We start from the raw sequence: 22,886 nt of genomic DNA, 5'->3' as shown, positions 1-22,886 counted from the left end.
CTGTAGAGAGTCCCTCATTCGCCAGGTTGCGGAAAATGTGAGAGTAGGAAAAAACCCAAACCCAAATCCATCCCAATTAGAACAACCCTCAGGGTGTGTCTAGACTGCAGGCTTCTTTCGAAAGAGCCTCTTTCGAAAGCATCTTTCGAAAGAGGCTCTTTCGAAAGAGCGCGTCTAGACTACAATGCGCGGATCGAAAGATCGATCCGCTATTTCGAAAAAGAGCGTCCAGACTGCCGGACTCTCTTTCGAAATTGAAAGCCACCCGGAACTGCTTCTGCCAGGGCATGGGGGCAGCATTTCCTTCCAGGTGCTGCCTGCCTGCCCTTTGCAGAGACGCGTGGTGAGAGGGATACTCCTGAACACCCGTTGCTCTGCTCCTGCAGCTGCCTTTGCTGTCCCTTGAGGAATTTTGCAAGGCATTGCAGTGCTGCTTTGGAGTGCTCAGCTTCCTGGGACACCCCAGCAGCTTTTTTCTTTTGAGGTTTTTCTGCTTGCAGACCCTTATTTGTGGCATGGAGCCAGAGCTGCCCCTGGGCAGGCGAGGGCCCCACACCACCATACTGCAGCTGTTGCTGCATCTTCGTGAGACAATCATGAGGCTCCTTCCCGAGCTGGACCCAGACCAGAGGGACGAGGGGTTCCCCCGTCCGGCAGCCACACTGCCCTTGCCTCCGAACTTTTTCGTGGACAGGCGTGTTTGGAGGTTTGACACCAGCTCTGAATGGTGGGACCGGCTCGTGATGGAGATCTGGGATGACCAAGACTGGCTACGGAACTTCCGCATGAGAAAGACCACTTTCCAGGAGCTCTGTACCTTGCTCGCCCCTGCTCTGCAACGGCAAGACACCCACCTGCGGCCCGCCATCCCCCTGGAAAAGAGGGTCGCCATTGCCCTCTGGAAGCTGGCAACCCCCGACAGCTACCGCTCCGTGGGACACCAATTTGGCGTGGGGAGATCTACTGTCGGGGCCGTCTTGATGGAGGTAAGTCATTGTCTGGGGACAGTCACAGTTTGGGGTGGGGGGAAGGGAGACTGTCAGGAAGGTCCAAGTGGAGTGGGAGTGGGAGTGGGAGGGAGCTCCTCCACTCACCCTGAATTGGGGGGCGGGGGGGGGGTTCTGAGGAGTGGATTCCCGGGCTGTTTGTTTGAGAGGGAAGGTGGGCGGTGGGTTCTCCTCCTAAGACATAAGGCACCCCTTCTAACACTTTGTTGTCTGTCTCGTTCTGCAGGTGGTGAGGGCCATCAATTCGGAGCTGCTCAACAGGCTCATCTGTCTACCAGATCTGGACAGCGTCATGGCCGGCTTTGCTGCCCTCGGCTTCCCCAATTGCGGAGGAGCGCTCGATGGGACACACATTGCCATCCGTGCACCGCCCCATCGAGCAGCCCAATTCATAAACAGAAAGGGCTACTTTTCTATGGTCCTCCAGGCCCTGGTCGACCATCGTGGACAGTTTTCGGACATTTGTGTTGGGTGGTCAGGGCGGGCACACGATGCCCGCATCTTCAGGAACTCGTACCTGTACCGGAGGCTTCAGGCAGGAACTTTTTTCCCCCATCGCCAGTTTGCGGTTGGGGATGTGCACATGCCGGTGTGCATAGTGGCTGATGCCGCCTATCCCCTGATGCCGTGGCTGATGAAGCCCTACACCGGCCACCTGGATGTGAGCAAGGAGCAGTTTAATGCTCACCTTAACCGGGCTCGCAACCAGGTGGAATGTGCGTTTGGCCGTTTAAAGGGCAGATTCCGGTGCTTGCTCACACGCCTCGACATGGGGGAGACCAACATCCCCGAGGTGGTGGCCGCGTGTTGCGTCCTCCATAACCTCGTGGAGAGGAAAGGGGAGGCCTTCCTACCAGGGTGGGGGAGAGCTGCTGATGCCCAGGAGAGGCTCTTTGCCCAGCCCCGGACAGCTGCCATCCGCCAGGCTCACCGGTCTGCAGTTGGCATCCGGGAGGCCCTCCGGGAGCAATTCTCCAGTGGAGGCCACTGAGTGCACTGAGGGGCTTCTGCCTGGGGACTGGGCCCCGGCCCCCAATAGAAGCTTCACTGCACAACCCATCTCCTGACCCAGTTTGGACACATCACTTACACCAGGGTGTGTTTCAAAATAAAATGTTCTCTTTACTTATTTATAATTTTGTACATATAATCCAACAATGTGGCACAATAACAAAAATTTTCTTCATTTTTGTTGTTGCCAAACTATATACAATAAACAAACAGTGCCTTTAACCCTTTGTTTGTGCTTTAACTGGGATGATGGGGGTGATTGAAACCTGGAGGGGGGAAGGGGATCAGGTTGAACGGGGCTTGGCAGATTTCCCTTTCCTGGCTGGGCCTCGTGTTTGGGGTGCTCCCCGGCTACGGGATCGGGTGATGCACCTGTCGGTTGGCTGGCTGCTGGGGGGCTCTTGGGACGTGGAAGCCTGGGGGAGAGGAGGGCCAGAGGGAGAGAGGGGCTGGGGAGCTGGGGGGGCTGGGGGAGAGGGAGGTCCAAGGGGGGAAAGGGCTGCTGTTGTGGAAGGGGGGTTTGGTGGGGTGGGGTCATGGGGTGCTGGAGGAGCAGGACCAGGCACAGCAGCAGGCAAGCCGCTGACCTCCCTCAGGGTGGCGTACAGCACCGTGCGCTGCAGGACCAGCTCATTCATGAGCCGATCACGCCACCTCTCCTCTGCCTCCGCCCTCTGGAGCAGGATGGCGTTCTGCTGCTGCACAGCCTCGACGTGCTGCCGGAGGATGTCGGCGTAGACACGCCTGTGTCTGCGGCTCCCATGTCTCCGAGGTGGAGATGGAGATGGAGGTGGGGCTGGGGTGCTGCGGCCCTCTTCCACGGCTGGTCCGGCTGTGGAGGAAAAGAAGAAGACACAATCAGTCCTATAAACTGGACTCTGTAGCACTTACAATACTAACAGGATGGTTTATTAGGGGATGAGCTTTCCAGGGCCAGACCCACTTCCTCAGATCAGAGTAACACGGCTACATTTCTATCACAATCAGTCCTGTGTGCAACAGCTGTCCAAAAGGGCATGCCCTCTCCCTTGAGACAGGGGAAGCAGACATTCTGAAGGTCACACTGTGTGTGTGTGTGTGTGTGTGTGTGTGTGTGTGTGTGTGTGTGTGTGTGTGTGTGTGTGTGTGTGAGACCTGGGCATCAGCATGAGCATGACAGGTTTCCCTTGTGCATCACCCACTGTGCACCCACCCACCTACCTTCCCCTCCCCCCCCCCGGGTGTGACACAAACTCACTGTACTCACCTGCTGCTTCCTCTCCCGTGCCAGATGACGCCTGGGAGGCCTCAGAGGTCTGGGTGACTGGCTCCAGGGTGAGGGTCGCCGTCTCCTCGGTGTCCTCCTCCTCTGGGCCCATGTCCCCGTCTCCAGACTGCTGTAGCTCCCGCTCTGGAGCGTCCACCACCGGGTCTGCCAGTCCGGACTGCACGAACCGCCGTGGTGTGCGTGCTTCTGCACTGCCACCCAGGATCTGGTCCAGCTCGGAGTAGTAGGGGCAGTAGTGGGGGGCTGCCCCAGAACGGGAGCTCTCCTCCCTGGCTTTGGCGTAGCCCTGGCGCAGCTCTTTCACCTTTGAGCGCACCTGGTCCTGGGTGCGGGGGTAGTGGCCCTTCTGGGCCAGGGCTTCAGCCATGCGGCCATAAATGTCGGCGTTTCGCCGCCGGCTTTTGAGGGCCTGTAAGGCCTCCTCCTCTCCCCACAGCTCCAGCAGGCTCTTTATCTCTGCGCCGGACCAGGATGGTGCCCGGCGCTTGGAGCCCTTGGCTGGGTCCCCAGAAGGCTCGGAGGAAGGGCCAGGACGCTCTTGGGGCTGTGACATGCTGCAGCAAGGTCGCCGTGTGCTCTGGCTCCTTGTCTGCAACAAGTGGCTGTGAGGGTGCGCCTGTCCCTTTAAGGAATGGCTGCAGCCAGGAACCACAGACGTGCAACCCATGGCCCAGATTGTCCACCAGGGCTTGTTCCTGGAGGCCAATAATTTCGAAAGAAAGGGCTCCCCCCGTGCAGACTCACGTTCTTTCGACGGATCTCCCTCGAAAAAGGCGTTCTTCCTCGTGAAACGAGGTTTACCGCCGTCGAAAGAAAAGCCGCGTTCTTTCGATTTAATTTCGAAAGAACGCGGCTTGAGTCTGGACGCAGGGGAAGTTCTTTCGAAAAAAGGCTACTTTTTTCGAAAGAACCCCTGAGTGTGGACACGGCCTCAGTGAAAAGCTTGTGACAGCTACTGACTGCACAGAAACCCCTGCTCAGTCACAGCCAGGACCTAAACCAGGACAATTGTGGGATGCCAAAGGACTGAGATGAAGAAGAATTTGCTCAGGACATCTGCTCAGTTTTCATCCCCCAGTCTCTGCAAAGGACACGGCTGATGTAAAGGAGGCTTGTGAGAGAGGCTGTGAGAAAAGCAGAAGCTGCCTTCTATGAACAGACTGAACAGTTCAATCCTTTCCAATTTATATTCTTTGATTCTTATCTGCTTCTTTGTAACTATCCAGTCTTCAGGTGCTTATAGATTACCAGTTCTGCCTGCTTGTTTTTCCCTTTGATATTTTCATGTCCTCTGGTCCTTGTTTCCCACCCCATTCCTTTTTTTCCTTCCCCCCTCTTCCTTCTCCTCTATTTATTGTGGCTCTGCACATCCTAAACTCAAAACTCCGGTCATCTGAAGACGTGGGTTGTGCCCACGAAAGCTCACGATACCATTTACATGTTTTGTTAGTCTACAAAGTGCTACCAGACCATTTGTTGTTTTTTAAGATTATCCTGTACAGACTAAGTGGGCTACCCTCTGAGGTATCAGGGACTGTTTAGTTTAGGGAGGAGACAAACCAGGGGAATACAATAGAGGAGAGGATGATAAATAATATCATTGCACTAACATGAAGAAAAGAGGGAAAATTCCCAACTTCTTATATCTATGGACATTAAGTCAATGAATTGTTTGCATCATTCCTTGAAAGTAGGAATAAGGGATCTTCCAGAAAAGGGCTTATTTTCCGCAAGATCCCTTCTAGACTGGCGCTTTTCTCCGGCAAAACCCTGAGCCGGAAAAGAGCGGCAGCCATGTTCATGCAAATGCCGCGGGGGATATTTAAATCCCCCGCGGCTTTTGCAATTCCGAAGTGTCTCATTAGCATCCCTTTTCCGGAAAGGGGTGCCAATGTAGACACAGCTCCCTAGTATACAATGGGTGTATGACTGGTTGGATAACCGCTCTCAAAGAGGGCATAGGAAGTGGGTTCTGCAGGAATCCGTTTTGTGATTGGCTCTTTTCAATATCTTCATCAATGATTTAGATATTGGCATAGAGAGTATGCTTATAAAGTTTATGGATGATGTGGATGATACCAAGCTGGGAGGAGTTGCAATTACTTTGAAGGACAGGGTCCTAATTCAAAATGGTCTGGACAAACTGGAGAAATGGTCTGAGGGAAATAGGATGAAATTCAATAAAGAAAAATGCAAAATACTCCACTTAGGAAGGAACAATCAGTTTCACACATAGGCTATGTCTAGACTGCAAGCCTCTTTCGATTCGTAACCCTACCAAGGCTTTTCCCTCATATCTATAATGTCCCCCATCACTTTCATATCAGTTAGTCACTATAGATATTACTGATTGGCAACTCTTCTCAGTTTCTCGATAAGAATGGAATGTAACAGGTTCCATTTTCTTGCCTCTCCTCTGTCTTCCTAAGACTTCTCAGTCTAGCTGTATATGACACCTCGCTCGATCTCAGAGCCTGCCTCACAATTCCCATTCTACCTGCTATTCCCTGGCGAAACTGAGCACATAACCAAAGCATACCACTTGGCCCTGTTGAAACTCATCATCTTTCTTGTGGCCGAATCCTCCAGTTTGTGTAGGTCAGTGTGGATCCTATTCCTACCCTCCAGCATATCCTCCTCTTCCACTAGGGTTGCATTATCTGCCAACTTGCCGAGGGTGTAATCTAGCTCTTCATCCAGGTCATTAATACAGATGTTCAACAAAACTGGCCGCAGAACTGAATTTTGGGGCATTCCTCTTGACACAGCCTTGGTTTCTCCACTATGGCTTTAACATCTTTGAGTGCTCATTTAGCCTCTGGGTCATTATGTCAATAGCCTCCTTTTTTTATGTGATTCTTTCCCATATGATTTGGCCCATACTTTAAAGTCTTCCATCCTCTCCTCCTGACTAAAACCTACAGAATCTCTGTCAATAGACTCTCCTCTTACAGAAACTGTGAGTTATGCTGTCTGCCGGGGCCCATATCCGAGATGTTATGGAGGCATTGTTGAAGAATATCCGGCCCTCTGACTATTACTCCACGCTACTCATCCCTGTGGGCACAAATGATACTGCGAGGTGTGACACTGAGCAGATCAAGAGTGACTACAGGGCTCTGGGAGTACGGGTGAAGGAGTTAGGAGCACAGGTGGTATTCTCTTCGATCCTTCCTGTCGCAGGTAGGGGCTCGGGCAGAGACAGGTGCATCCTGGAGGTGAATGCCTGGCTGCGAAGATGGTGCCACCAGGAGGGCTTTGGATTCCTTGACCATGGGCTGCTATTCCAGGAAAGCTTTAAACTAGGTTCGATGAGGACAGGTAAGCAAAGTCCATGGGTAAGTGGAGAACATGGAGATCTGGGAGATGGGTCAGAAATAGGAGGGAGCATGGGCTACAATGGCAGAGAGAAAGGGGGGTCAGGGCAAAACTGGGAGGCAAGGTCAAATCAGGATCTTAGGTGCCTATATTCAAATGTGAGAAGTATGGGTAATAAACAGGAAGAACTGGAAGTGCTAATAAATAAGTACAATTAGGACATTGTTGCTATCACAGAAACTTGGTGGGATAATACACATGATTGGAATGTTTGTATAGGAGGGTACAGCTTGCTCAGGAAGGATAGACAGGGAAAAAAGGGAGAAGGTGTTACCTTATACGTTAAAAATGAACGCACTTGGAGTGAGGTGGAGGTGGGCATAGGAGACGGAAGTGTTGAGTCTCTGGGTTAGCCTAAAAGGGATTAAAAACAAAGGTGATGTCATGCTAGGAGTCTACTACAGGCCACCTCCCCAGGTGGAAGAAGTGGATGAGGCTTTTTTAAACAACTAAAAAGATCAACCAAAGCCCAAGATTTGGTGGTAATGGGGGACGTCAACTATCCAGATATACGTTGGGAAAATAACACTGTGGGGCACAGACTATCCAATAAGTTCTTGGACTGCATTGGAGACAACTTTTTATTTCAGAAGATTGAAAAAGCTACTAGGAGGGAAGTTGTTCTAGATTTGAGCCTAATAATTAGGGAGGAACTGGTTGAGAATTTGAAAGTGGAAGGCAGCCTGGGTGAAAGTGATCATGAAATCATAGAGTTCACAATTCTAAGGAAGGGTGGAAGGGAGAACAGCAAAATAGAGACAATGGATTTCGGGAAGGCGGATTTTGATAAGCTCAGAGAGCTGATAGGTAAGGTCCCATGGGAATCGAGACTGAGAGGAAAAACAACTGAGGAGAGTTGGCAGTTTTTCAAAGGGACATTGTTAAGGGCCCAAAAGCAAGTTATTCCAATGTGTCGGAAAGATAGAAAATATGGCAAAAGACCGTGTTGGCTTAACCACGAGATCTTGAATGATCTAAACATAACAAAAGAAGTCTGATAAAAATGGAAAGTAGGACAAATTACAAAGGATGAATATAGGCAAACTGCACAGGAATTCAGGGGCAAGATTAGAAAGGCAAAAGCACAGAATGAGCTCAAACTAGCTACGGGAATAACGGAAAACAAGAAGACGTTTTATAAATACATTAGAAGCAAGAGGAAGACCAAGGAGAGGGTAGGCCCACTGGTCTGTGAAGAGGGAGAAACAGTAACAGGAAACTTGGAAATGGCAGAGATGCTCAATGACTTCTTTGTTTCGGTCTTTACCGAGAAGTCTGAAGAAATGCCTAACATAGTGAATGCTAGTGGAAAGGGGGTAATTTTAGAAGCTAAAATAAAAAAAGAACAAGTTAAAAATCACCTAGAAAAGTTAGATACCTGTAAGTCACCAAGGCCTAATAAATTGCATGCTAGAATACAAAAAGAGCTGATAGAGGAGGTATCTGAGCCTCTAGCTATCATGTTTGGAAAATCACGGGAGACAGGAGAGATTCCAGAGGACTGGAAAAGGGCAAATATAGTGCCCATCTATAAAAAGGGAAATAGGAACAACCCAGGAAACTACAGACCAGTTAGTTTAACTTCTATGCCAGGGAAGATAATGGAGCAAGTAATTAAGGAAATCATCTGTAAACACTTGGAAAGTGCCAAGGTGATAGGGAACAGACAGCATGGATTTGTAAAAAACAAATCACATGAAACCAATCTGATAGCTTTCTTTGATAGGATAACGAGTCTTGTGGATAAAGGAGAAGCGGTGGATGTGGTATACCTAGACTTTTGTAAGTCAATTGATACGGTCTTGCATGATATTCTTATCAATAAACTTGGTAAATACAACTTAGATGGGGCTACTATAAGGTGGGTGCATAACTGGCTGGATAACCATACTCAGAGAGTAGTTATTAATGGATCACAATCCTGCTGAAAAGGCATAACAAGTGGGGTTCCGCAGGGGTCTGTTTTGGGACCGACCCTGTTCAATATCTTCATCAACGATTTAGCTATTGGTATAGAAAGTACGCTTACTAATTTTGCAGATGATACCAAGCTGGGAGAGGTTGCGACTGCTCTGGAGGCTAGGGTCATAATTCAAAATGACCTGGACAAACTGGTGAAATGGTCTGAGATAAATAGGATGAAGTTTAATAAAGGCAAATGCAAAGTGTCCCACTTAGGAAGGAACAATCAGTTTCACACACACAGAATGGAAAGCGACGGTCTGGGAAGGAGTATGGCAGAAAGGAATCTAGGGGTTATAGTGGACCACAAGTTAACTATGAGTCAGCAGTGTGATGCTGTTGCAAAGAAAGCAAACATGATTCAGGGATGTAGTAACAGGTGTGTTGTGAGCAAGACACGAGAAGTCATTCTTCCACTCTACTCTGCTCTGGTTAGGCCTCAACTGGAGTATTGTGTCCAGTTTTCAGCACCGCATTTCAAGAAAGATGTAGAGAAATTGGAGCGGGTCCAAAGAAGAGCAATGAGAATGATTAAAGGTCTAGAGAACATGACCTATGAGGGAAGGCTGAAGGAATTGGGTTTCTTTAGTTTAAAAAAGAGAAGATTGGGGGGGGGCATGAAAGCAGTTTTCAGGTATCTAAAAGGGTGTCATAAGGAGGAGGGAGAAAATTTGTTCATCTTGGCCTCTGAGGATAGAACAAGAAGCAAGGGGCTTAAACTGCAGCAAGGGAGGTTTAGGTTGGACATTAGGAAAAAGTTCCTAACTGTCAGGGTGGTCAAACACTGGAATAATTTGCCCAGGGAGGTTGTGGAATCCCCATCTCTGGAGATATTTAAGAGTAGGTTGGATAAATGTCTATCAGGGATGGTCTAGACAGTATTTGGTCCTGCCATGAGGGCAGGGGACTGGACTCGATGACCTCTCGAGGTCCCTTCCATTCCTAGTATTCTATGATTCTATGATTGTCTGAGCCATGTGCTCCTCCACACCAACCGGCTTTCCCCCATCTCTTAGTTTAAAGATTCTTCTATGACCTTTTTAATGTTTAGTGCTAGCAGTTTGGATCCATCTTGGGTTAGGTGGAGTCCATCCTTCCTGTATAGCCCCCCCCCCTCAAAAGTTTCCCCAGCTCCTAATAAATCCAAACCTCTCCTCTCCACACCATCGTCTCATCCACTCATTGAGACTCTGAAGCTCTGCCTGCCTACCTGGCTCTGCACGCAGACCTGGAAGCATTTCTGAGAATGGCACCATACAGGCCATGGATTTCAGTCACTTTCCTAGCAACCTAAATTTGGTCTCCACAACCTCTCTCCTACCTTTCCGTACATGTACCATGACCACTGTCTCCTGCCCAGCATGACACATATGTCAATCTAGATACCTCGAGAGATCTGCAACCTTTGCACCAGGCAGGCAAGTCACCACACAGTTCTCCTGGTCATCACAAACCCAGCTATCTACGTTTCTCATGATAGAATCTCCCCATTACTAACACCTGCCTTGTGCTAATGACTGGAGTTCCTTCCCCCAGAGACATAATCTCAGTGCAAGAGGATACCCGAACATCATCTAGAAGGAGGGTTCCAACTATGGGAAGGTTTCCCTCTGCTCTCCTTGACTGCTCTCCTTCCCTGAGCCTTTCGTACTCCTTAATAGCACAGAGGCTGTCAGACTGGAGGGTGGACAGTTCTACAGTGTCCCAGAAAGTGTCATCTACATACCTCTCTGCCTCCCTCAGCTCCTCCAGTTCAGCCACCCTGGCCTCCAGAGCCTACATTCAGTCTCTGAAACTTAGGAGCTCCTTGCATTGAGTGCACACATACACCACCCAACCATCGGGCAGATAATAATACATATTACACTAGATGCAATAAACAGGATAGCCCCCACTCTGCTGCTCGGCTTCTGCCTGCATTTTCTCCTATGAATAATAAGGCTCTATATGGGGGAGTTATTTATTGTTTGGGATGTAGTTTAATCTCAAGTTTCAAAGAGTGTCTAAAGAAGCTAGCTGCCTCTAAGCGCCCCTTCTACACTCCCCTCTCAAAATTCCCTCCTGTTTGCCATCGCCCAGTTCACAAAATTCCCTGGTTGCTTACTAGCAGGCTCTATAAACTCTGGCTCTATAAACTTGCCAGCTGTCTACACTGGCCGCTTGAATTTCCGCAAAAGCACTAACGCTCTCATGTAAGATTGTCCGTGGTTTTGCGGAAATACTATGCTGCTCCCGTTTGGGCAAAAGTCTTTTTCTGAAAGACTTTTGCGCAAAAGGGCCAGAGTAGACAGCAGAGATTTCTTTTCCACAAAAAAGCCCAGATGGCACAAATGGCGATCGGGGCTTTTTTGCAGAAAAGCGCATCTACAGTGGCACGGGTGCTTTTCTGAAAAAAGTGATTTTGTGGAAAAGCGTCCTGCCAATCTAGGCGAAATTTTCTGAAAATGCTTTTAACGGAAAACTTTTCCGTTAAAAACATTTCCAGAAAATCATGCCAGTATAGACGTAGCCATGAGGTTTAACTGTCCTGTTCCGTCCCTCTGGGGCACCTAGCATTGGCCACTGTCAGCAGACAGGACACTGAACGGGATGGACCGTTGGTCTGACCCAGTCTGGCTGTTCTTGTGTTCTTATGAAGAATAATGGGAAGGGCTCTGAGAGGTTCAGGGTCTGTGCAGTGCAAAAAAGACCACAGATTAACTCCCACTCCCAGCACACCCAGCTCACCCACAATGCATTGGGGATCTAGGAGGAGATGAGGGTACCTGTGAATATTGAGGTGAAAGTTTCTTCCCAGGGAATCTAGCTCACGCAGCCACGTCCCACAACTCTCACACCGCACCGTCTGCAGCAGCGGCCCGTGCAAAGAGCCATCGCAGGGATTGCTCCATCTATAAGGCAGGTCTGGGCCATCCCATTGGGCATCGCTCAGCACCCAGGGGAAGTGACAGCTGGATGTAAACAGGCTGGAGACTGGGGACACTCAGGACAGGGTCTCTGTCTCCATGTCTATACCTCTGGGCTCGTTAGCCAGGTTTAGCTCTGAATAGTCATTACGGGACTTCCCAGTGGGAGATGGGACAATTCAGAATCTCTGCTGAGCCACAAGGGAATTGGCTGCTCTGTGTATTTGTGTCCAAAACTATAGTAGGTTAGTAAAAGAAACAAGGAACCGAGGGTTGATGCCTAGTGATTTAGAATTGATCTCCTAACAGATAAATACCGAGGAGGGCAGGTCAGCCAGTAGAGACAGATCTGCAGACAGACAGCTGAGGGGAGACAGAAACACTTTCCACAAGCACTCGGGGCTGTTTCTAAGGGATCACAAATCAATAGTTCTTGCCTGTGTTTATCATCCCATTGTGCAGCACCTGTCACTGAAGAAGCGTCAATGCAGCTGTCAAGGAAACAGTACCATGAACACACTGAGATTATAAAAGAGTTGACTTGAGGCAAAGAGTGAGCGACTCATAGGGTGTGTCTAGACTACTGAGTTTTGTCGACAAAAGTGGACTTTTGTCGACAAAACTATACTATACATAACGTCGACAGAACTCAGCAGTTTTGTCAATGCTGGTATACCTCATTTTACGAGGCATAACACCTTCTGTCGACAGAGTTCTGTTGACAGAAGGTGTTATTGCCTGTAGGGTTGCGTCTAGACTGTAGGGTTGTGTCTAGACTACAGGGTTCCTTTGTCGATAGAACTCAATGTGTCTGGATGCTCTTTGTCGATAGGACGGGCTCACAGCCAACACCTGGAACAAGTGTCCCTGGCAGACGCTGCGCCTCCCCCCGTCCCTGAGATGGGGTTGCTACCTGCTGAACATTTGTCTTACAGAGTCCTCTTACTGTAAATGAAAGCAAAGCTTAGACTGTGCCAGGAAAATGGGAGGAGTTGAGAGTGGAACTGTTTCCCATAACATGGAAAGGGATGAGCTGTTGGTAGGGGTGTGATACTGAAAGCTGTCAGTGGGGCTGCAATCCTGCAGAGGGGAGATATCCTACAGAGCGACTACCTGGGGCAGATGCACCACCAGGAGAGTGGCTAGATGGGGCTGGATCTTACCATCTTACTGCCACCAGAGTGGGGAAATAGCTCCCTGCCCCAAACACTTCCCTCCCCTCTGCCTATTGGCTTCAGTGCTGTGCAGGAGGAAAGGCACAGTATGGCTGTTCTTATGTTCTTAGGTTTTCCTCAAGGACACCCTTAATGTCAGCACAGATCATTCTCATAAAAGCTTATAAAGATGAGGAAGAAGGCAGATGGGTTAATAGTTGTGAACATCTCTTTGATCACTTTTGTTTGGCAGAAGAACAATCTCTTCTAGTCACTTGGAATTCTCCCTTCTTCAACGTATCCTCAGAATCTCTGACTAGGTGCTTTCAGGAGTGATACACTTTGTATTTATTAATATTACAATTCATTTGCCATTTTCATGTAATCATAGAACACTAGAACATGAAGAGAATTTGAGAGGTCATCAAATCCAGGTCCCTGCCTGTGTCGTAGGACTCACTACCATCTAGATAATCCCTGACAGATGTCTATCTAACCTTTTATGAAATATTTCATGTGATAGAGATTCCAGAACCTCCCAGGTCAACTTTTTCCAATAGTTAGCCATCCTGACTGTTAGGAAGCTATGACATTCCCCTTGCTCCATCCCTCACTGGACCATCCTCAGCCACATCCTCACCGTCTCGGCTCCCTCCACTCCCCAGGTTGGGATAGGAGCTGCCATTGATTGACAAGGAGCCTGCTGTGAAGGTGCAGTTCTGGGCCCAGCCGGCCTGGTAGGAGTGGGAAGGGAGGCAGCATGATTGGTGGCTAATGATGCTGGAGAGCTACAGAAGTTGATCTAAGGTCTGGGTTACAAACCACAGTCCTTTCAAAACTCTTAGGTAAATGTCACCTGGTGCTCACAAAGTATAATGTTTTATTTCATCAATTTGTTTGTGTCTCATCAGTTCTAAGCACATTAGGAAGATAGAGACAGGCCTGGCAGGGGCACACAGAGTACTCAAAAGTCTATCGTGCTCACTAAAGCTTCCAGGGAGTGACATGGTAGGTCTGCTCCTTTTGTTCCGTTTGGCTCAGGAGGTCCCACCAGATCCAGTATAACCCTCTGAATGAGGATTCTCACTACAGACAAGGGGACCTCAGGAACTTATGACACTCCCAATGGGGCAGCTAGCTGGTGCTTGGGCAGGAACTACCATCATGTCTCACCTCAAAATGGACTCCCAGACAGAAGAAGTGAGACATCAATCGGTGTCTTCTATTGTCCTAAATAGCCAGCGGGTGGAATGTTCTTGGAGAGCTTCTGGGTGTGTCAAAGACAGCAGGGGAGAACCAGCTGGGTCCTGGCTTCCTGAATTGGGGGGTTCCAATCCATGTGATGGTGGGGATCCACTGTCGGCTCATGTCGGGGGCACTGTGAAATTCTGAGAGCTTCTGTCACGTCTCTGTGAACCTGTTCCTAAACCCCTGGGGAGGGTGGGGTCGTCCTCCTGGCCAGGGTAAAAATTGGACACTCCTATATGAAGAAGAGTGACAAAGAGTCGAGTCAATCTTGACCCTGTTAGAGCCACCGGAATGTCTGTGCCACATGGGCTCAGGCTGCCAATGGGTAAAGGTGACTTTGGTGTACTGAATTTGTACTGCAGAGCATTGTTCACTCATGGGCCAAGGCTTCATACCCAGGCTGGGAGCATCAAACCGAGTGTGGAAGCAGGGACTTGGGCTCCAGGACTTAGAGGGTCTCAGCAATGAAAAAATGCTTCATTAAAGAGATCCTAGAATCGTAGAGCTGGAAGAGACCTCAGAAGGTCGTCAAGTCCAGCTCCCTGCTCTAGGCAGGACCAATCCCAACTAAATCAACCCAGCCAGGGCTTTGTCAAGCCAAGACTTAAACACCTCTAGGGATGGAGACTCCACTACTTCTCTAGGTAACCCATCCCAGGGCTTCACCATCCTCCTAGGGACATAGTTTTTCCTAACCTGGACCTTTTCCACCAAAACTTGAGACCATTGCTCCTTGTTCTGCCATTTGCCACCACTGAGAACAGCCTCTCTCCATCCTCTTTGGACCCTCCCTTCGGGAAGTTGAAGGCTGCTCTCAAATCACCCCTTACTCTTTGCTTCCGCAGATTAAACAAAACCAACTCCTTGAGCTTCCCCTGAAATTCAAAGATGAGAGTGCAGCAAAGGAACATCGATCAGCGCTGGAATGTTTGAGTGCAGACCTCTGTCTCCAAGGAACAGTACAATTATTGATAATGAAAATCCACTGAAAGACTGCAAACCACTAGGACAATTACACTCAGGTTAAACTACATTAACCTTCACATAGATCAGTGAACAAGATGCACAAAGCCACAATCTCTGTTTTGCCAATTGCAGTGGTCATGGATGTAGCCTGCACCTCTTCCACACCACAATAAGCCAAATTTGCATGATTTTATCCCCCACTCCTGGCTGTCCTGCTGGCTCCAGAGCTGTATCCTTCTGACTGACTCCTTGTCGGTTTGTAGCAGCTTCCGTCCAAACCCTGGTGGAGAGAGAGCCTGGCTGGTGAGGACAGAGATCAGGATGTTCCAGCGAGGGATAGAAGGAGAGGGGAGGAGTGAGCAAAAGTGCTGGACTTTGATGGAAGTGTCAGAACAGAAGTGGAGACCTGGGGGATACAATGAAGAAGGGAATGTGCCCGATGGGATTAAAGTGGTGTAGGCGCCAGGGTTTGAGGGACTAGCCAGGGAAGCAGGGAGACAATTACAAGAAATTAGACACTTGGACACCTGAAGAGTTAACGAGTTCCACCTAGAGCAATAGCCCAGTTATTCTTGTTGACAGAGCAGAGTAAGATCAGGACAGGATTGAATGACTCTCTGACTGACCCACTCAGTGAAGAGGGCTGAGCACCATCTCCCCAGCCAACTCTGAACAAACCATGATCTGTGAGCCACAGCAATTAGGCACCTTTGTAAACAAAGAAATGCAGCATCCGGTTCCGGATCTGTTTGGTCATCACACCATAGATGATGGGGTTTAGCATGGGGGGCATCACGTAGTACATGTTGGCAATAAGAACTTGGACAGGGTGCGGCTTCTTCTCCTCAAATCGTCCCGAGAGGGAAAAGTAGAGACCTGGGATGTGAAACACTAAAATGGAACAGAGGTGGGAGCTGCAGGTCCCAAATGTTTTGAGCCGGGCGTCCTTTGTGGGGAGGCTGAAGATGGCCTTGAGGATCTGAATATAGGACACAACAATAAACAACACATCCAGACCCTTCAGACAGAGAAGCACAAATAAGCCATAGTGACTACTGGCTCGGGTGTCACCACACGCCAGCCACACTACATTCATGTGTGCACAGTACAGCTGGGGGACTATGTTAGTTCTGCAGTATGACCACTGTCTTGCCAGGAGGACATAGGGCAATGTGATCAAGGCACCACGCAGCACCACGGCCAGGGCAATTTTGGTTACTGTAGCGTTTGTCAATATGGTGGAATGTCTCAGGGGATGGCAGATGGCCACGTAGCGATCCACAGCCATGGCCACAAGGATTCCAGACTCTATTGTTATGAAGCAGTGAATGAAGAACATCTGGGTGAGGCAGGCACTGAAATTGATCTCCCTGGAATTGAACCAGAAGATGCTCAGTGCTTTCGGCACGATGGATGTGGACAGACCCAGGTCAGTCATGGCCAGCATGCAGAGGAAATAGTACATGGGCCCATGTAGGCTCAACTCCATCTTCACGATACACAGGATGGTGAAGTTCCCAAAGAGGGTTACAAGGTACATGGTGCAGAAGGGGATGGCGATCCAGACATGAGCTGTCTCCAGGCCCGGAATGCCCTGCAGGATGAAGGTGGAGGGGTTGGTGACCTTGGTTGAGTTGAAATCCGACATGGGACAAAGGAGAATGGGTTGAACTGTGAGTTAGAGCAATGCCTCCTGTGTGCACTGTACGCTCTCCGGACTTCTTGTTGCTCTTTGCCTAGGATGAGGGTTGTCGGAGAAATCCTGAAAGGAGAGACAATGTTCATGTCAGACAACACAGCTGGTGTTATGGTTGGGTCAGACTGGTTTATTCACACACTGAAATGTGACAGTTTCACTGTTCAGATAAATGATTGATGCACAGCTGGATTTTCTAACGTGAATTCCATATTTAATGGAGCTCCATGCTCAATAATGTGTCATCACCTTGGAAACCTTAATAGGCACCAGCTGGAAAGAGGGTGTTGGGGCCCTTGTTACCCACCTTTGGTTCTTAATGCCTGGAACGTTAGGCTAGATATTCCATGCTGTAGAGAGTCCCTCGTTCGCCAGGTTGATGAAAATGTGAGTAGGAAAATACCCAAACCCAAACCCATCCTAGTTAGAACAACCCTCGGTGAAAAGCAATGGGGGTGACAGCGATCGACTGCACAGAAACCCCTGCTCAGTCACAGTCAGGACCTAAGCCACGACAGTTGTGGGATGCCAAAGGACTGGGATGAAGAAGAACTTGCTCAGGACATCTGTTCAGTTTTCATCCCCCAGTCTCTAGAAAAGACACAGCTGATGTAAAGGGGGCTTGTGAGAGCGGCTGTGAGAAAAGCGGAGGCTGACTTCTCTGGATAGACTGAACAATTCAATCCTATCCAATTGATATCCTTTGATCCTTATCTGCTTCTTCGTAGCTATCCAATTTTCAGGTGCTTATAGATTACCAGTTTTTTACTTCATTTGATTCTCCATGATATTTCACATAGGCTGTGTCTAGACTACATGCCTCTGTCGGCAGAGGCATGTAGATTAGACACATAGGGAAAGGCAAATGAAGCAGCGATTTAAATGATTGCAGTTTCATTTACATTTACATGGCTGCTGCGCTGAGCCGACAAGCAGCTGATGAGCTGGTTGTCGGCTCACGTGCTAGTGTGGACGTTCCCCCTGTCGACATCAAAGCCCTTTGTCGGCAGCCCCGTTATTCCTCGTGGAATGAGGTTTACCGGGGCTGCCGACAAAGGGCTTTGATGTCGACAGGGGGAACGTCCAGACTAGCGCGCGAGCCGAGAAACAGCTGATCAGCTGTTTGTCGGCTCAGCGCGGCAGCCATGTAAATGTAAATGAAGCCGCGATCATTTAAATCGCGGCTTCATTTGCCTTTGCTGAACAAACAAATCTACATGCCTCTGCCGACAGAGTCATGTAGGGTAGACGTACCCATATAGTGCCACTCCATCACCCACATGGGCTATTCTAGCCTTCCGATATATTTTATATCCTGGTATCATTGTGTCCCACTGATTGTCCTCGTTCTACCAGGTTCTTTTGATGCCTATTATGTCAATAGCCTCCTTTTTTTATGTGATTGTTTTCCATATGATTTGGCACATACTTTATCCTCTTCCATACACTCCTCCTGCCTAAAACCTAGAGAATCTCTGTCAATAGACTCTCCTCTTACAGAAATCACGACCTGAGCCATGTGCTCCCCCGCACCAACCGGCTTTCCTTCATCAATTAATTAAAAGACTGTTCTACGACCTTTTTAATGTTTAGTGCCAGCAGTCTGGATCCACCCTCGTTTAGGTGGAGCCCATCCTTCCTCAATAGTCTCCCCCTCTCCCGAAAGTGTCCTCACTTCCTAATAAATCTAAACCCCTCCTTCCTACAGCACCATCTCATCCATGTTTTGAGACTCTGAAGCTCTGCCTCCCTACCTGGCCATGCACGCGAACCTGGAAGCATTTCTGAGAATGGCACCATACAGGCCCTGGATTTCAGTCACTTTCCTAGCAGCCTAAATTTGGTTTCTACAACCTCTCTCCTACCTTTCCATACATGTATCATGTCCACTGTCTCCTGCACAGCATGACACATATGTTGATCTAGATGCCTTGAGAGATCAGCAACATTAGAACCAGGCGGGCAAGTCACCAGACAGTTCTTCCAGTCATCACAAACCAGCTATCTATGTTTCTCCACAGCGCAGCACATGAAACTCCAAACAAACGAACACAAGCCCAGAACCCCCAAACACAAACACACACACTCCAGAGAGCCAGTTACCCCAAACTCCTGTAAATTCCCCTACTTCACACTGAGTGCAGACTGTCTGGCACTGTCAATTAGAAGGTCTCATTATAGTTGTTAATCACTTTGACTGTTGTTAATCATTTGGATGGAAATTTTGCCCCAAGGGAGGCTTGCTGCGGTGTAGATAGTTATTAGAACGTTTCAGACATGACAGTTCAGCCTCCTCCTCTAATGCAACAGGAGAGAAGGTTTGTGGCCCACATTGGAAAATCCTTCAATCTGTAACAGTGAGGAGCCCCATCACCTCCTGGCTTTGCAAGAGATAAAAGTGATGAAACAGCCACCCTGTTAGCAGCCAGAGCCCTGAGATGTGAGGGGAGGAGGTGACAGTGTCTGGGCATGAACACACAGCTGGCCACCGAGGGCTTTGTTCAATTCTTCCTCCAAGGAGAGTTTTCCCTTCGTAGAATCTGAGCAACCCATGGGCCACAGCTTTAGAGTTTTGATCACTGTCCTTTTCCCTCCCTCTGGGGCACCTGGCATTGGCCACTGTCAGTGGACAGGACACTGGTCTGGATGGACCGTTGGTCTGACCCCGCCTGGCTGTTCTTATGTTCTTATGTAAGAATGGGAAGGGCCCTGAGAGGTTCAGGGTCTGTGCAGTGCAAAAAAGACCAGACTAACTCCCTCTTCCAGCACTCCCAGCACACCCATAATGCAGTGGGGATGTAGGAGGAGAGGACGGTACCTGTGAATCCTGAGGTGGAAGTCTCTTCCCAGGGAATCTGTCCTGCACCTCTCTCACCGCACCGTCTGCAGCAAGTAAGAGCTGTAGTGGAGAATGCAAAGTCTATAAGGCAGCTCTGGGTCATCCCATTGGGCATCGCTCAGCACCTAGGGGAAGGTACAGCTGGATGTAAACAGGCTGGAGACTGGGGACACTCAGGACAGGGTCGCTGTCTCCATGTCTATATCTCTGGGCTCATTAGCCAGGTTTAGCTTTGAACAGTCATTACGGGGATATGGGATGATTCAGAATCTCTGCTGAGCCACAAGGGAATTGGCTGCTCTGTGTATTTGTGTCCAAAACTATAATCAATTAGTAAAAGAAACAAGGAACCGAGGGTTGATGCCTAGTGCTCTAGAGTTGATCTGCTGACAGGGAAATGCCCAGGATGGCTGGGCAGACAGTAGAGACAGATCTGCAGACAGGTGGCTGAGGGGAGACAAACACTTTCCACAGGCACTCAGGGCTGTTGCTAAGGGATCACAAATCAATAGTTCTTGCCTGTATTTATCATCCCACCATGCAGCACCTATCACTGAAGAAGCTTCACTGCAGCTGTCAAGGGAACGGCACCGTGAACACATTGAGATCATAAAGAAGTTGACCTGAGGCAAAGAGTGAGCGACTCACAGAAGAGCACACAGGGAAACCAACCCCAGGAGTCCTGACTCTCCCCTCTCTCGGTCATTGTATGTATGAGAGGAGACAAATAGAATCACAACTGGGCAGAGAGCAAACTCCAATGCGGTTACCTCTGAGCCCTCTCATCCATGCTGCCTAGCTGCCCGGCTAATATCGTCCTCCCCTCTATCGGCTGGTCCTTAGTGTTTCCACAGACAGGCACTTGCTCAGCATGAGAGGTACCCTGTCTTAAAGAGACGGAGGGTTTATTTCAAAAGTGTATTAAAAAATTTCCTGGAAAATCAGGACCTGGATTGGGGTACTTCCACCATCGCACTCTCCATCCCCGAGAGCCCAGGGGTGTGATCGCTCCTCTCCAGTAGAGTTGGGGGCCTTATCGCACAGAGGCCGCATCAGCCATTTTGTCCTGGGCAACCTCTGCCGAGTGACCAGTAAGGAGACATTGCAGCTCTCCCTCCATCCCCCAATTTCCTCCTCTGCCCCCTCAGACACAAACACCAGTGCTGTATGGTGGGGTCTGTCCCCTGCTCAGCTAGGAGTGGCTCACAGCCAACACCTGGGACAGGTATTAGGTATGTCCCTGGCAGACGCTGCGTCTCCCCCCCTCCCTGAGATGAGGTTGCCTCCTGCTGAACATTTGTCTTACAGATTCCTCTTACTGTAACTGAAAGCAAAGCTTAGACTGTGCCAGGAAAATGGGAGGAGATGGGAGTGGGACTGTTTTCCATAACATGGAAAGGGAAGAGCTGTTCATCGGGGTGTGATACTGAAAGCTGTCATTGGGGCTGCAATCCTGCAGAGTGGAGCTATCCTGGGGCAAATGCTGTCACGTTACTGGGTCTTGAGGGAAGCAGCCAGATCACTGATGCACCCATAGGTGGGGATGTTGGCCCCAAAAATGGTATAGAAGGGGGCCATGTGAGGTCTTGAATAGAAGCTTACTGTCTGATAATTCTATGTACGCTGTTCATGTGTTTGTGTAATGTCTGTGTATGCAATTATTACCGTGGACATGCTAATTAGCGAGGTCCTTTGGGACAATGGCTCTCAATGGGCCAAGGACACACCTAAAGAATGGGGGCTGTCACCTGAGAGCTGCCAGCAGGGAGCACAGAGATTGGCCTCTGGCCAGGTGACCTGCTACAGTCAAGAAGGGACCAGGAAGGAGGGATAAAGAGGCCATGTGGTTGACGCCATCTTGTTCTCAGCTCAGCACTTCATCCCAGAGGCAGCATTGCAGGGATTGAAGAGCCCGGAAGACCTGTGAACCCATCCTGATGCTAGCATGTGCAACGAGAACTTTTAAACCAGCAGCTGTAACATCTCTGCTAGAGCCTGCATCGAGAACTGAGTGATTCGATGAATGTAATGTACTATTCCTTTAACAACCTTACTCTCATGCGTTTCTATATTGTAATAATAAAGCTTTAGATGTTAGATGCTAAAGGATTGGCCCAGGGTGATTTGTGGATAAGATCCAAAGGGTAAATTGACCAGGGATCTGTGGCTGGTTTCTTGGGACCGGACAGAACTTGTTCGGGGTAGGTGGGATTGGGTGCTAGGACCCCCCACCTGTGTACAGGCCCGGGGCCATCTGGGGCACGGATATTGCTGGGGTGTCGGAGGGGTTTTGCTCCTGAGGCTTCAGGCAGGCAGCTGAAGCGCTCTGTGGGGCTGGTTTGTGGCCTATTTGGAGAGGTCATCAGTCTGGGGGCTGTAAGGAGCCCCGGATTTGAGCAATTCGCGCTGAGCGGACGCCCTCAGCTGTGCCCAGACACGGCCCGGTCCGTCACAGATGCACCACCAGGAGAGTGGGTAGGTGGGGCTGCATCTTACCATCTTACTGCCACCAGAGTGGGGAAATAGCTCCCTACCCCAAACACTTCTTTCCCCTATGGCTATTGGTTTCAGTGCCGTGCAGGAGGAAAGGCACAGTATGGACGTTTTATGCTCTTATGTTTTCCTCAAAGACACCCTTAATATCAGCAAAGATCATTCTCATAAAAGCTTATAAAGTTGAGAAAGAAGGAAGATGGGTTAACAGTTGTGAACATCTGTTTGATCACTTTTTTGGCAGAAAAACAGTTCACAATCTCTTCTAGTCACTTGGAATTCTCCCTTCTTCAACATATCCTCTGAATCTCTGATTAGGTGCTTTTAAGAGGTGCTTTGTATTTATTAATATTACAATTCATCTCCCATTTTCATGTAACCGTAGAACACTAGAACATGAAGAGAATTTGAGAGGTCATCAAGTCCAGGTCCCTGCCTGTGCGGTAGGACTTATTACCATCTAGATTATCCCTGACTGGTGTCTATCTATCCTGCTTTGAAACATCTCAAGTGATAGAGATTCCAGAATCTCCCAGGGCAACTTATTCCAATAGTTCGCCATCCTGACTGTTAGGAAGCTTTTCCTAGTGTCCAGTCTGAACCTCCCTTTGCTGCAATTTACGCCCTTTGCTTCTTGACTATCATCCGAGGCCAAGGAGAACTTTTCCCTTTTTACACCTTGAGTCCGTCCTTGGAGAGAGATGGGCCTCCCATCTCCCTGTTACTTGGAAGAAACTGCTCTGACCCAGACAAAGCAGGGAAAAATAAAAATCCTTTGTCCTAGTTTGAAATCCCTGCCTGCATTCCTATTGGCTGACCAGATACCAGGCTAGGGACAGGAGACCCACTCAACCCTTTAGTCCCCAGGTGCTGGTTAGCCCTCCTGGCTATGACACTCCCCTTGCTCCATCCCTCACTGGACCATCCTCAGCCACATCCTCACCTGTTCCTAAACCCAG

General features: G+C 49.2%; 1 protein-coding gene across 1 annotated transcript; it reads right to left on the bottom strand.

The window, feature by feature from the left end:
- Positions 1 to 2,278: 2,278 nt before the first annotated feature.
- LOC149526124 (uncharacterized) lies at positions 2,279 to 4,214 on the bottom strand. The gene is made up of 2 exons (XM_089775840.1): positions 3,265 to 4,214; positions 2,279 to 2,850 (listed from the first exon to the last, which is right to left on the bottom strand). Exons 1-2 carry the CDS (start codon positions 3,950 to 3,952, stop codon positions 2,303 to 2,305), a joined length of 1,236 nt encoding a protein of 411 aa, XP_089631966.1. The 5' UTR covers positions 3,953 to 4,214; the 3' UTR covers positions 2,279 to 2,302.
- Positions 4,215 to 22,886: the final 18,672 nt, after the last annotated feature.

The sequence above is a fragment of the Pelodiscus sinensis genome, chromosome 1 (genome assembly GCF_052426305.1).
Source record: "Pelodiscus sinensis isolate ZL-2025 chromosome 1, ASM5242630v1, whole genome shotgun sequence".
NCBI classification, from domain to species: Eukaryota; Metazoa; Chordata; order Testudines; family Trionychidae; genus Pelodiscus; species Pelodiscus sinensis.
Note: the sequence above shows the minus strand (reverse complement) of the source record. Positions and strands in the feature narration are given on the sequence as shown.

What these genes read in the sequence shown, in the direction of transcription:
- LOC149526124 (XM_089775840.1), bottom strand. Translation starts at nt 3,952, where the DNA reads ATGGGTTGCACGTCTGTGGTTCCTGGCTGCAGCCATTCCTTAAAGGGA. An exon ending in CACGGGAGAGGAAGCAGCAG is followed by an intron (nt 2,851 to 3,264) that starts GTGAGTACAGTG and finishes TTTCCTCCACAG; the next exon opens with CCGGACCAGCCGTGGAAGAG.